At 41.0% G+C, this 15,604-nt stretch overlaps 2 protein-coding genes across 7 annotated transcripts in view; one reads left to right on the forward strand and one right to left on the reverse strand.

The window, feature by feature from the left end:
• clcn2a (chloride channel, voltage-sensitive 2a) overlaps positions 1 to 15,604 on the reverse strand; it is a 62,371-nt gene that overhangs the window by 33,445 nt on the left and 13,322 nt on the right. For 4 of the 6 annotated variants that reach the window (XM_005912771.3, XM_005912772.3, XM_005912769.3 and 1 more), the window contains exon 2: positions 4,938 to 5,103. In XM_005912771.3, coding sequence (XP_005912833.1) covers positions 4,938 to 5,103 — 166 coding nt within the window. Of the gene's footprint in view, positions 1 to 70; positions 2,049 to 4,937; positions 5,106 to 15,604 lie in introns of those variants that run through there. The other 2 variants (XM_042219113.1, XM_042219116.1) reach the window with 2 other exon arrangements.
• Positions 5,546 to 8,118, forward strand: LOC102290947 (zona pellucida sperm-binding protein 4). The gene is made up of 8 exons (XM_005912773.3): positions 5,546 to 5,880; positions 5,969 to 6,156; positions 6,253 to 6,350; positions 6,844 to 7,001; positions 7,075 to 7,267; positions 7,343 to 7,490; positions 7,574 to 7,649; positions 7,928 to 8,118. Exons 1-8 carry the CDS (start codon positions 5,607 to 5,609, stop codon positions 8,044 to 8,046), a joined length of 1,254 nt encoding a protein of 417 aa, XP_005912835.1. The 5' UTR covers positions 5,546 to 5,606; the 3' UTR covers positions 8,047 to 8,118.

Here is a 15,604-nt window from a genome sequence, read left to right on the forward strand (position 1 = left end):
ACACACACACACACAGAGTCTGGCACCTGCACCACCACATACTTCCATGTGCATCTTGGCTCACACTCACATCCGCAGGCTCAGTGGCGTTCACAGATGTCTTCTCCTGATCCCGCACTAAAAATCACATCCAACGCCAGACACTTTCTCCACCTCTGCGAGTCCTGCATTGCATCACCCTAATCATTAATAATGTTGAAAATGCAGGAGATCATTCACCTACAGCCCTTTTCAAAGATTTACAGTCCTCGAATGTACAGTGAAACACTAGCTGTGATATTATTCACTGAGGCTGAACCTTGGAATAACCTGCAGTCCCAGGTCTGATTAATACCTGCTACAAAAATGCACCAACATTTCACTCTGTGAGGCAAAAATAATCAGTGAGGGGAGTACATGTTTTGTAGCTCAGCAGCACAGTCTTTAGTTGCATGTGTAGGTTGCCTTGTTCAAAAACCTCCAACTACTGATACGAACCGAGGCACACACTAGTCCATCACCCACAGATATGATGTTCCCACACAGATGCATGAGAGGAAAGCACTAAAACTCCCACTTCCACCAAATCTGAAGGCTCTCTCAGCACACATTACCTAAGAATGAAAGCAGCGGTGCCTGGCCAGCCTGAGCGCCTCTCCAAAGATGAGTCTAAAAATACGAACACCTCTTGATCTATGAGCACACACGGCAGACAGTGAACACACAAATCACTCTGGCTGGCTGCTGATCTGACTGATTGTTTTAAATGGCTTCCATTACAGCCAGCAAGCAATGCTGTGCTGATATAGTGCAGCTTTCACCTATAGTGCAATCTATTGCTCTTTAATCAGATCACTAGTCACAAGGGCAAAGAGGCAGAGATGGATACTGGAAAGCCGCCACGCTGGCTCACTTACGCAAGCACGAGTAAAAACAAACACTGCCTTTCCCTCCTATTGCCTTGTCGAGAGTCATCCCTGAGAGTGATTATTTATTTTAACACTTTATTTTCTGTTATTTGTCTTACATAACTTTTTTCCCCAGTTACTAATAGAGTTCAATAAATCTGTGTCCCCTCTGAAAAACAATCGGGTAAACTGCAAGTGGAACTTTTAAGTATTTATAATCCTGTTTCCAAAAAAAAGTGTAAAATAAAGACAAAAGACTGAAAAGGTATGTGATGCTAAAGCTTGTGTTGTGGGGAATATCTTGAAAGAAATTAGGTTAAGCAACAAAAACTGGGAATAATCAATCATGTTGCCTTATTAAGTCCTTATTGTTACTTATTTCATGGGTAAAGATAAGGAGGATCTGGCCACTCTAAACAGTTTGCTATACTGATAAGGAGTTTCATCTTCTGTACACAGTGGACTGACACTGGCTAACATTTACAGCTCTTTTACACTATGATCACATTTAACCATGCATTCATTCAGGCCTCTATCCACCTCACATCTATGGCCAGTTTAGAATCACTAATTAACCCATCATCTATGTTTTGGATGGTGGGAGGAAGGCAGAGCACCAGTAATAAACCTATGCAGACACAAGGAGAACATGCAGTCCACACAGGATAGTTCTTGTTGTGAGTTAAGACCACTGCACCGCAGTGCCAGTATCATGAAAAGATTCAGAGAATTGGGAGGAACCTCTATACACGAGAAAAAGGTCTGAAAAACAGATTTTAATGGCCGTAATCTTTGAGCCACTCACAGGAACACTTAAGAGAACCATTTCTCAATACTTCCAAAAGCCGTGCCGTCTCTCTGTGACATCTTGTTAGACACACATCTGAATGCTCCAGATCCGCAAAGTGTCAAAACATCTGCTTTGACAAATATGAGTGCAAGTTGAAGTGAATTTAAAAACATGGCCCTTGTTTGCATGTTCACACTTTACCAAATTTGGAGTCTAAGCAGAAAAAAACAATTTTGACACAAACTGTAGAGAGTGGGCACAGACAGTTTTATTAAAGTTCTCCTACAGCTGCAAGTGCTGATGGTGTCAGCAAAGTATTGAGTTGTATTTTTGTTATTGACCAAATACTTATTTTCCACCCTAATTTACGAATAAATTCTTTACAAATCCTACCATGTGGATTCATGGATTTTTTTTTCACATTCTGTCTCTCACAGTTGAAGTGTATCTCTGGTGCAAATTACTGACCTCTGTCATCATTTTAAGTGGGGGAACTTGCACAATCGGTGGCTGACTAAATACTTTTTTGCCCCACTGTATATCGACATCATAATATAACATGTTCTGGCTGACCTCATCTTCGACTTGCACGTAAACTAAGCCTAAGTTTGAGTTCAGTTTTTGTATTTGTTCTTTACTGTCAGGCTGTTAAACACCACTGAGGCTGCTGCTAAAAGAACAAAAACAAAAACTATCTTTTAAACATCAATTTAATCAAATACTCGTTATAATCTATCAGAGTCTCCCACTCTCCCTTATCTTAACGACAGAACCGTGTTATTGATAGGTCTGTTAACTCACACACTATGCTTTTTTACTGGCTTTCTTTCCTGGCTATAAATAGGCTACACTTTATTAATATAGCAGCTCTTTTCCAACCTTACTGACCAAAGCACTTAAAGCAGACACTCTTAATACAATATTACTCTAAAGTGCTTTTCCTCTCACGCAAACTCACACTGCTGATTTGTCTGCAGGAGCTGTGTTGCTGTGTTTAACCTCGTCATATTTTTCCCATAGTATAGTTTAAGTTCTTCAGCCATTCTTGTGAATGGTCAGATGCTGCCAACACCACCTCTTTCACGTGAATATGCAGGGAAACCCTGGGTTAGCTCAGTGAGATTGTTACCCTTGTGTTGCTGCCTATCCCAAATGCCTGTGTTAGGGTAAGTGAATTCAGATAACAAAAAGATCCCCTGGCTGTGTTAAACTCACTTTGTAGTACAAGGCTCTGGAAAGAAGGTCGACTCAACTTGAAGTAGACACTAAAACATTTCCTCGCTCGACAGACACTCCAGCTTTAAGATACGTATTTATCTGTAAGGTTTCGCCTGGATTGATTAAGATACGATGAGTTCATTTGTAGAGCTGTAAGCTTTGAAAAATGACAAATACAGTGTGACTTTCTGAAAAGCAATATCACAGTCATTCAAAACACATTTGGAAGATGCACACATACACACAGAAATACACATAACACTCCATTACTGTAGAGTACATCGGTCTCAAGTGGAGCTCTCTGCTGGTGCCACTCCTTTATCTGCAGTCATCTGGGAAGACTAGACATAAAATAACCTGACAGCTCAGATCAGCGTTTTGCTCACATAAACAAACCTAAACACAAAGTGAAGCAATCGGATACACTCACACACTGACAAACACAATGTGGGCCACTGGCTGCCAGCAGAGGACGCTGTCCCTGCCTTTGACATTGAGACAGTCCTTGGTGTCTGGAGGTCGTTGCTCAGATCAGACACATTTAATTCTTCTCTTTGGGCTTCATTTATAAAGCATACAAGTCGCATGCAGGTAGCATGGTGTGAGCAGAAAAACACTCAAAATGAGTCTTTTAGAAAATCTTACTGTGACATGTAAATGATCTATTCTGTAAGGAAAGTCTAGTTTTTTAATGCAAATGATGTTTTTGTTGGTTATGTGGGGGTGTTACTCTCTAAGACGTTTATCAGCCTCAGTTCTGAGTTTTTGTCCTGATCACTGCCAGGCTGGGACTGTTAAACTGAGGAACTTTTATCGGACGTAAAAGTCCGACACCATCGGGAATACTATCAGGAAACCATAAATATGTAGGACCTTTTTTCTCCATCTTTTGTAGCTGCTGTGCTGTACTTCAAGAACTCGTCGCTTTCACACGACTTTAACGCTCAGTGGAGAGCTGAAATCACAGTTTTAGGGGTGCGCACACACACAATTCACTATAGTTAATCACTACATTGGTCTGACCTTCAGGCACTACCTGCACAGTTTCTCCTTGCAAGCCTGAGTCTGAAGAGGGAGTATCAAACATTCAGCCTTACAAAGAGTTCTGCAGAGTCCAGCAGGAGAGAAGGACGGTTTTATTCTTAATCACAAAGTATTGTTGTAGCAGATCATGAGCTGACAGTGTTTGTCCAAACTCTGAAGTCTAAATCATTGTCAGTTTTAAAAACATTACCCACACTACACCATACCGATGTGTTTCTATGATTTTTTAAATCCAGGCTTTCTGAAGGTCTTTCAAACTTCTTATATTGACATTGGCGGTTTAGTTCATTCCAGTTCTTGTAGCTGACCATTTTCAGAGGAATTTTTTTGTTTTGTTTTGTTAAGCCACTCAACACTGACCTATGAATCATTTAAGGATAAAAAGGCACCAAACTCAAGGGACGAACAAGTGTTGTATCTACACGTAGCAGACAACTTAAAAAGCACCATTGTATCTTCAGGCAGCAGTGCGGGATTATTGTGACAGAGAAGGGAACAAAAGGCAGCAAACATCCAAAGAAGAGCTCCGAATGTCCTTCAAGAAGCCTGGAGAACTATTCCTGAAGACTACTTGAAGAAATTCTAAGAAAGCTTGCCTAAGAGAGTTCAGGCTTTGTTGAAGAATAAATATGGTCATACCAAATATTGACTTTCAAGCTTGTTAGAAGTATACAAACTCTGTTTTTGCATGATATACTGTATTTCCAGGCACGTTTGCACGTTTTAATAAATTGCTGCACCTTTTTCCCATTTTCCCAACAAAATACAAAGAAATGAGGACTGCCTCAAGACTTTTGCACAGTACTGTACAACAGTAGCTTGTACTGCAGTGTCTTTGTGACTTGAAGTGACTGTTGTGAACTAGTGATACATAAATATCATTTAGATAAACTGAATAGGTGAAAATAGAAAAACTGGAACATTTTGTAGAAATTTGTCTGTACGTGGTTTATGAATCAATATGCGGGATAGGGGTTAAAAGAGAGATCGTCACTTACACTGGCACTTTGCACAAGGGTCCTTCTCATATTCCAGAAGATCAGCACGACTACGAACGCTGGCGTTCCTCCTCATGCCACCGCCATCCCGCACCCCTCCATCACGTAGGCGCGCCGCCTCCTCCTTGGCAAACACACCCAGCTCCTGGGTGTACCGCCCATACATCTGAATAGATGGAAAGGAAAAAGTTTTTACACTGGTAGTAACAGAGGAAGGCAGTGTAGAAAATGTCAGTGTGATACAGCATGTTTTCCACTTTAAAAATTAATACTGTGTTGGGTCACAATAATACATTCAGCGTAAACATGCAAAGGTTCAAGCTCTGAGTAAACAGACCCAGCTGTGGAAAATTCACTGACTGCAAATAGAAACTCCATTCACAGCTTTCCTCTTTAATTCTCCTTTAGAAATAAATAAAAAAAAATCACTCAGCTTTGACTCAGCAGTCGTGTAATGACTTCTTTTCAGACAGATGAGCAGACAATAAGCTCCACCTGTCAGCTCCCAGCTGATTAACTCTGCAGGGCTGGCACACAATTGACTACTAACAATGAGAGGCGGTGTTCATAGCGAACTACACACAATCAATCACGTATAAAGACTGCATCCCAGCCATAGATGTGGTTGTTGTAGATTTGGCCAGTGTGTAGTTAGTTATTGACACCAAAATGAAGTTTTTCAAGCTGCTGTTTAGTGTTGTGGTTGTTTGTTGTGTTACTGCGCAGCATTCCTGGAAGATTCCTCTGCAGAAACCTCAAACTTCTCATTCTTTTCAGTGGTTTCAACAACAGTCAAATGTCCCTCCAACTGCAGCTCCTCTTGATAAATGCCTGGTAGAGGAGGCTCAGAAGCTCCGGTGTGGGACTCCAGATTTGACCCCTGAACAATGTGAAAAAATGAACTGCTGCTTTGATGGGCTACGGTGCTACTATGGGAAAACAGGTATTTATGCTTCGGTGAGGTTTCTTTTCCTGTTGGTGGACATGTGAAACTGAGCAGACCTTCACCCATCTATTGTCTTGTCTCCCAGTGACTGTGCAGTGTACCAGGGATGGCCAGTTTGTGGTGGTTGTGGCTAGAGATGCCACCCTGCCACCTATAGAGCTGGACTCAATCGACCTGCTGGAGACTGACGATGTCTTCTGTACCTCTGTCGACAGCACCTGTGCCTTTGCCATCTTTCAGTTCCCTGTGACAGCATGTGGCACCACAGTTACGGTAGGTGGAGGGTTATCTAGACAGTTTTAATATGAAAATACAATCTGATCGGATTCATCATTTGAACATAGTCATTTTTTTCCCGTCTTCCCACAGGAGGAGGATGGTTTTGTTGTTTATGAAAACCACATGTCGTCTTCATATGAAGTAGGAGTTGGCCTAAAAGGCTCAATCACCAGGGACAGCCATTTTGAGTGAGTCTGTCAAATGGGAATTGAGTCATTAATTGGCAAATTCTGAACACAAAAGCACTGATTATTTATTTTTATTTGAGTCAACTCTATATAAAACCCCCTTTAGCTTCATGTATTGTAAACTTTTTTTCTCCTTTGGCAGCTGCGATGTAAATGTACTGTTTCTAAAGCACTGCCAGTCAAATTGTTTAAATGTGCTGTAAATAAAATGACGGCCATCCCTAAAAGGTTCATACTTCTGGTAGTGTATGTTTAAGGTATAATTTCCAAAAAGCTTAAGCAGTTCAGTGGGTACATGTTGGACTTGAAAGAGAGAACCTGTCGATCCTATTGGACTAATATCTAGAACCAGTGCCTCTGTTATCGTGCCACACTACAAAGCAATTGGGCTGTAGTTGATTTCCATTCATTCTATGAGTTAACTCTTAAAGGGACTGAAACTTAAGTAGGCCTTTGACTGCTTAAATAGCACAAAGTTGTGCTCTGCCGACAGGCTACTGTTCCAGTGTCGGTACTCCGGCACAGCCACAGAGGCTCTCATCCTGGAGGTGAGCCCTGTTCCTCCTCCCGTACCGGTTGCTGCTGCAGGACCTCTCAGAGTGGAGCTCAGACTGGGAAGTGGACAGTGCCGCACAAAAGGATGTGTGGAGGGTGAGTGACACGACCCCTAAGAAGCAGTACAGAAATGAACTTGTATGCACTAAAACTATTACTCTACTTGCAGAAGTGGCAGCGTACAGCTCCTTCTATGCCCCGTCAGACTACCCAATCAGCAAAGTGTTACGGGAACCCGTCTATGTTGAGGTGCGCATCTTGGCAAGGTCCGACCCAAATATCATTCTGAACTTGGAGCACTGCTGGGCCACTTTCAATCCAAATCCTGACAGCCTGCCACAGTGGGACCTTCTGTTTAATGGGTATATAAAAGCAATCTGCTACAACTTTGTACAGTTTTTGTATTTTGTGCTAAGGTGGATTCTTCTTGGCTGCAGGTGTCCATACCATGATGACAAATTCCTGACCACAGTGGTTCATGTGGACAGCTCCTCTGGGCTTCAGTACCCGACGCACCACAAACGTTTTGTCATAAAGATGTTTAAATTTATGGATCCAAAACACTACTTTCCACAGCAAGACAGGGTACAGCAGAGCTTATTTAAATTGGGTTCCCTTCACAGAAACTGTTTTCTTGACCAAATGTACTTTTTTTTTTTTTAAAAAAGGTGTTCATCCACTGCACCACAGCTGTTTGCTATCCAACCAGCATGGACTCTTGTGAGCAGTACTGTCATCGACAGCGTGAGTATCTTGATTGTAGTCTAATACTTAAACTGCCTGGCATTCTGCCCTAAGTTTACAGAACTGCAGCTTTATGCAAGTTTGGCAAAACTTTCCAGAGCTTTTACACTTCAAGAAGGCAGATCGCACTGAAATTGGCATTTGCAAGCTTAAATCATAGGTAGAAAGGCTTCCACAGCTGAAATGGCATCTAGAATTTTTAGCTTTACATATTCACTTATGCACTTCTGTAAGATTTTCTTTTTCAGCACTTAAAGGAAAAAATGCCTGCCTTGCAGGAAGAGCAGTATCTGCAGCAAGGAAAGTCTCCCAGAGCCAGAGGGGCCTAGTCTCAAGTGGTGAAGTGATCCTGACTGAGAAGACCACAGCAGCACTGAACGCTAAACTGAAAGGATGACCTTCCACTGGCACGCCATTTCTGGCTGTCATTTTTAATAAAAAGCTTGTTAAAAGCTCATGCTGAACAACTGGGGTTTGTCTCAAATCACTGCTTGAAGGTGACTAACTTTCGCTGAGGTAGATATTCTACAAAGTCAAGCCAGTAACATGATGAAGGTGCCACCCTGTTTTCCTGATTCTTGCTGACAAGGCAGCAAGATTGCATTACAACTAGATGCTTGGAAAATCTATACTGAAATGTACAATAGCATTGTATAACACAGCAGATTTGCTTTCAGTAGTGAAAAACTGCATGTCAGGAAATGTGCTTGACTAGCAACATTAGATTAGTATTAAGATTTGAGTTTTTTCTCTCTCCTCCTACCATGTCTCATTAAGATGAGACTCATGATTCCTCAAGACCTGCTGGTAGGCTTCTTGTAGATTTCTCTATGCTACAACCTGCAACATCTCTCCTCCACTGCTCTATGCACCACCTCCCTTTTTGTGTCCCACTCAACTCCTCCTCCTCTCATTGAGATGGGCATCACGACTCCTCCAGACTGTCTTTCTGCTCGCATGAACAGGAGGTGCAGAGGGAAAGCAGAGCAGCTGTATAGGTTCAGTCTGACGTGCAGAGAACCATGCTGTCAGATGTCCATCTCACTCTATTTTGTATTTAAAAAAAAACAAAAAAAAAACCTAACCTGCTGGAAATCAAACATGATGCTGCTATGTATCATATTCAGGCAGGACTGCATTTAAGTACTGCTGCAAAATTCTCAGAGGAACTGGCCCATTGGATGGCGAGCAGTAACAGCTGCTGTGTGGATATAAACAGAGTGGAAAATGTTTTGCCACTGGTTAAAAATGCTGTCGGGTTGATAGATTAAAAATAGGTGCAGTGTGGAATGCTAAATGTTAGAAAAACAAGGGGTAGGTGGGTGGGGGGGGCAGTTATGATGATAACTATTATTTGGGGTGAAAATGGAACTGTTCATGTAAATCAATTTCTGTCCTTAATGAGAAACTCCAGATAATGAAAGCTTTCATTTTGATAAAATATAGGGTGTAAGATTGTTTTGAAAATTCATTTCCATCTGTTTCTATCGAATGAGATTAACGCTGTTCAGTCTGGAAAGTGCAATGAAGAAAAATATTTAAAAAACTTCGTATTCAGGTTTTGTGACACAACTTCACATCAATCTCAGCATGTCCTACAATCATGCAATAATGACATGCACGTTTTTCTCAGTCTGCATTTCAAGATCATTGGGGTGATTTTTGCCTTTTAGAAAGAACAGTGTGATAATGTCACCTCCAGCCAATGACTATGACCACAGACTGTATAAAAGATGATTCGTGACCATATTGGCATCGTCTGGTTTTATGGGGGGGGGTTGCTGTTTGTTTATTTGTTTATTATTTTATTTTATTATTATTATTATTAGTTTTATCATTGTAATATTTTTTCAGATAATTCTGCTTTATGAAAATGTTCCAAAAGAGTGAGGCCTTACAGACAGACAGGGGGAGGGATTCTCTGAGAGCTGACCAATTTTAAACTACAGGGGGCTCCACCTGACTCCACTCACTAGTGGTTTAGGTGGCATGCATGACTCCGTTTCCAACTGTGAGTGGAGCGGATAATAAAGATTAAATATCTACTACTCTAGCCTTAACTGTGGGGGAGAGACACTTGAATAATATACCTTGTACTAGCATCACATAACTTTTTGTTTTTACTTGGCTAGCCGAAAAGCCTAGCGTGTCCAACTCTGCACTCTGTGACATGAATGGGTCGAGTCTGTATTTGGTTTTTTTTTGTTGGTGTCAGCCACAGGTGAATGTACTGGGAAGGTAAATCCTTTTCAGCAACTTAACTGGAGGAACTGCAGTTTCTGCCAATTCCATATTTGCTACTTTGTTCAGCTCTGGAGGCTGGTGCTTGATTGTGACACATGAATTGTTCTTTTGGCTTTTACAATTCTTCAGTGTCCTTTGATAAGGAAGCAGCAGTGCTGTGAATCATAGCTGAGGTGCCAATGATGCTCTCAGTTACCAGCGAGAGAAACCCCACTGCTAAAAGCTTCTGATCTGCTCAGTGACGATGGAGACTTGATATTTGTTCATGCATGTGCTGAACACCTGCACTAGAAACCTCTAAAAGAACAAAGCATGAGTGTAAAGAAACAATGTGCTGCAAAAACTGACAAAATGGGGGCGGTGTGGACAGCTTCAATTTAATGTAATCAAAAAGAATCAGGGGTGTCCAGTCCAGTCGGCACACCAAAGCGTCCATGGGCAAAATACTGAACCCCGAGTTGCTGTGTACATCAGAGTATGAATCTTAGACATAAAGCATTTAGACACAGAAGATAGAAGATAAAATTCAAATAGATTAGTATCTCCCAAATTAAATGACTCATATCAGTCAAAGTCTAAAGATCTTGACCAGAAAAGTAGCGTCTCCATGCTAATCACTACACTCAGAAACTCAATTCTCTCTGACTTTTATAAGGTGGCAAATAAATTTTCATGCACCCACATGGTTGCACACAAATCCGCCATGAGCATCAGACAAGCTCCCACTGGGAGTATAAACAGGGCCTGTTAGTGCTTCTTACTTCGGCCTGTGTGAAACCAATCACAGGCCATCTGGAGCACGGCCCCCGGTGAGAGCAGCAGGTGGGACCCTGTGGGTTAAATGAGCTGTTATCTGTAACCAGCTTAACTCCTACATGGCTAACCTCTGTATCTACATCAGTCGGTTAGCATCCCACACTTGAACCCTTTAAAACCAGTTCGGCTCCTGCTTCCTGCTGATTGGTATTGACTGATTTCTCATTGATCACAGTGCTCACAGAGAGAAAGAAGGCACGTCTCCAATGAATAAGGTGGTGTCAGTTAATTGGTTAAATAGCAGCAAAAGCCTGAGTGGAGCGGAGTAGTCAGAGGCAACTATCATGGCTGTTATGTCATATTAAAAAGTTGTTTTTTTAAACATGAACACACTCTGAACTAAAAAAAAAAACACACCTATGATTGTAACAGAAACTCATTTATTTTAAAAGAACAGAATAGTGTTACATTTACTAATTTTTACTATTTTAAATATAACAAACACTGCTAACCAGCAGTTAGGCTGCATATATCCCATGCAGCAGATTCCTGCCTTCAGATACTGCCCTCCTCTATTTTCTGCCTCTTCTTCCTCTGTCCTTATCACAATAAAAGCAACATACCTCAAATTAAACATTATTACTATTGTATTAAAATTTAGAGTGATGCAATGAATTAAAAACAAAATTAGACGTTTTTCCCCACAAGTACTCCAGCAGCAGCTTCTGATGTCAACTAGTGAGGAGACACTCAGTACTGACATTTCAATGCTGTGTCGAGTTCACAAAGTGCAGATGTTTCAAAAAACTGCTCCAAACTCACGTCACATCACCAGTGAGGTTTTTTTCACCCCGGTTTTGACAGGTAGCTTACCTGCTGCTACTAGGCTTGACTGACAGAGTGTAGAGCAAACTTGATGATACCGCAAACTCCCAGAAAGCTTAAAAGCCATCATCATCACTAGCAGAAACCACAGCAAGAGACAGTTTGTGGGAATTTTTTTGACAGCCGGGTTAGAGAAGCTCATTTTACCCACAATGCAACTGGTGATCCTGCTGTAGAGGTCAAAAGATACCTCACTAATCATTTGTTCCAAGGGCATATGATCCACTAGTTTATTAGCAAGTGGATTTGTGGTATATCCATGACTTTCATCTCAGCAAAAACTACAACATTCCTGCGTAGACTTGCAACAACTCAGTTATGTGACTTAATTTGCTAAGAGAGAAGTGAAAAACAGAAAATGAAATTTTGAATAAAAATCTGCACATATGACAAATGAAGACATTAGATATATTTTACTTGATTTTCTCTTATTGATCTTCATTTTCAGTCAGCACAATGACTCATTCATTCACACTTCAATCCACCGCACAGGACACATCTTCCACAAGGACTACGTTTAGCATACCTACAAAGACAACGTTCATTCCCACAAAACCTGTGTGGTTATCACAACAAACATAGTGGCATTTTGTCAGGGTACTGGGTCTGTGACCCAGTGTTTTGTGTTTGTTGGTTAATTTATATTCCTTCATTATTGTTATTCAAGGTTTGGGGTCTTTTTAATGTTTTTTGCTCATGTTTATTTGTAGTTCCTAGGATTTAGGTTTCTGTTACTTTGCCTTTCCTGTGTTCCACGTCTAGTCACTCTTGTCTCCATGTTCCCTCTGTCTCCCCAGTCAGTCATGTCTCTGTGTCACGTCTGTCTTTGTGATTGTCACCTGTTTTATTTTGATAGTCCCTGTCCTGTGTGCAGTGCATCTAGTTTTGCTTCCTCTTGTCTCATTATGTCTGATTAGTCCCAGCTGTGTTTCCCTCCTGTTTCCCATTCCCTCGTTACTCCCTTTTGTATTTAAGCCCTGTGTTTTCCTTTGCCCTTTGTTGTGTCATACCTCCTTATGTGCTTTAAGTCTCTTCATGGTTCTGGTTTCTAGCTTTGTTCTGTACTTCTACTTTCCTGGTGTTTTTTGTTCTTAGTTTCTTACTCAGGGTTTTGGGTCATTTTGGGTTTTTTTAGTTTTTTTTTATAGAGAAGTTTTCCCAGCGAATAAAGCTGCCGTTCTAAGTTTACCTTTTTCGTGTTTGAGTCCTGTATTTGGACCCACTTCCTGCCTGCCACAGCACAGCCAAAATGTAACAATAGCAAAAGACGCCAGCAGGTGTCTCTGTGGAGAAGGGTTCGAAAACGAAAACTCTATATCAGGGGTGTCAAACTTAAATACACAGTGGGCCAAAATTCAAAACTGGAACAAAGTCGCGGGCTAACATTAATATTTATTGAAGATCTAGATATAAGAATGAATCTTTTCTTATTGACTCAAACAAGTTTTGCTGAAAAACTGAATATGGAACAAGCACAGCTTAATACTAAACAATATATATATTAGCTGTATAATACCAGTAGGCCAGCTCTAATAGTAATTTGGTATTGGCTTCGCGGGCCAAATGTAATTAGGCTGCGGGCCAAATTTGGCCCGCGGGCCAGAGTTTGACACCTATGCTCTATATGATTCACGCATAATCCTGAACATTTCTGGGTTTCACAAAGCCTTCACTAATATTAACTGGCAGCAATAGGGTTAATGATTAAGGGTTAATTTGGCTATCCCAATTGCACTTGGTTCTACCTGGAACCTTTAAAAGACACTTGGGATGCCTGGCGATCTCCTGACCTGAACCCGCACTTCAAATATTTCATTTCAGGTAAAAGTTGAAAGTTTTATTTTCTATTGGCTTAACCAAACCTGGCAGCCCAAATAAGTATTTTGATTTCTGGATGAGACCTTCACCAGTATCTTCACCAGCACAAAACACCACTGACTAAAACATCACAATGGAGTCCAATGTTTACCCTATTGCATACTTTTGGTCGGAAACAGTTTCTATTTGTGCATCCATAGCTGCCTGTTTTATGTTCCACTGTGTTCACCAGCCTGACACTATGTCTGTGCACTTGAGTTTTTGACTGATTTCAGCTGCCACTCCCGTTTATGGTAAAGAACACAAAACGTTGAGGGCATGACTCAATGTAGTCCTTTGCAAAGCTGGTTCATGTGATGACACTTGGTAGATTTGCTTCTATCAGCAACAGATTGAAACTTTGTTTAAAAATTTCAGTAGAAAGTGAAAACAGAATTTTACTGTCTAGTATCCATAATATCACGATGTGCTGACAATGTGCCAGTAAGCCTGCAGCACCGATTTAAGACATTCTCCCATCAATGTGAAGAAAGTTTGTAAGCGGAAAACACTCATTCCTTTTTTGGCATGTATTCACCATAGATTCTTTTCAATGAGTTTATGCAATATTACATTTATTCCCATTCAGAGTGCAGGAATTTTTCACCAAGCCCTTGGTGATTTGAATTGATTAGGGGAGAGTTAGACCACTGCAGCAAAATGGCTTAAAGTCTTGGCTCTGTGGTCTCGTGTGTGTGTGACCGCCCTTTCGCTATTGAGCCCAGTTAATCGTGGCACTGTCATCTTAAACATCTGAGTGTCATCAGGGGGGAAAGAAATGTCCACTGATGGAGGAAAACCTGGTCATTCAGTATGTTTCAGGTAGTCAGCTGACCTAATTTTTTGCACCCATCATGTAGCTGAACTACATACCTAAACAACCGAAACAACCTCTGATCAAACACCGGCCCTACAGACAGGAGCTGACTATCCTGATGCACCTTCATTCTGGAAGAGGATAAATCTGGACTCATCGAACCACGTGACCTTTTTCCATTTATCCAGAGTTCAATCTTTATGCTCCCTAGCAAACTGAAGACCTTTTGCTTTCCAAATTAGCGTCACCGATAATTAATTTAGTCCCAATCCCCAGAGTTCTCTTTGGACTGTGCATGTGGAAATGTTCTTACTTTCGCTATTAAATATGAACACCAGTTGTACTGTTTTTCTAGAAACATTTAAGTAATCAATCACGACGACTCATGAGGTTTTGTTTCTTAACGTCTTCGAAGGTAATGTTTCTCCACTATCCTTCCTGGTTTTAGTAACGTGTTGGACAGTTCTTAATCCAGCTTTAGTTTCAATAATCTCTCTAGTTGTTTTTTTCCTTAAAGAAAACCAATAATTTGATGCTTCTGACACATAGGAACATCTTTTTCATAACCACAGAATATGTAATGAGAATGAAATGCGAAGCTACACACTGCATCAGTTAAGCTTAAAACCCTGTTATCAGCCAAAACAGTAATCACTGTAGTAATTATCTAATTACTACATAATCCAGGTGGTGACATTTTTTAGCCAATTATACACAACAAAATCACCCATTAGCACTTGACTTGTGTGGCCTGACTGTAAGCGAGCATCGACAAACCTATTGTTAGTTTTACAGTTGATTTTTATAATCAGCATTAAATTTGTTAATTAATTTTTGGCTTCACCTGAAATTTAATCACCTGTGAATGGTTGTAAAAAAAAAAAAAAAAAAGCCCAAATCTGTCCTCTGAGTTACCCTAAACTGATTAACACTACAAGCAGCAAAGTTACTATACAGCCAGGCATGGTTAGCTATACTGAAATGCTGCTCTAGCACTCATGAACATCATATTTGGACTCGTGTGTGTCTGCGAACATGAATAAATGCGCTTTGTTGAGCTTTACAGTATTAAAGCAATGCTGCTAAAAAACTGAAGCCTCCTCAACTTTGATCAGTCCCTCATCGCGTCCATCACACAGCAGCAAGTGTCGGCTTCAGTCTGTAGCTTTATAATGCCCACGTCCTTTCAAATGTCTAGTAGTCAGTCTATTTTGGCAGTGTGAGCACAGCTTTACAAATCAAGCCACCAACATTTTAACAAGAAGCGAGGACCACTTGTCCTGCGACATTCTACTGCGTAAGACCCCCTACTTTACTGTTACACCACACTCTCCCGCTCGACCCCCTACTTTACTGTTACACCACACTCTCCCGCTCGACCCCCTACTTTACTGTT

This window comes from Haplochromis burtoni, unplaced genomic scaffold (genome assembly GCF_018398535.1).
Source record: "Haplochromis burtoni strain Fernald_Lab_line unplaced genomic scaffold, NCSU_Asbu1 Contig_3, whole genome shotgun sequence".
NCBI classification, from domain to species: Eukaryota; Metazoa; Chordata; class Actinopteri; order Cichliformes; family Cichlidae; genus Haplochromis; species Haplochromis burtoni.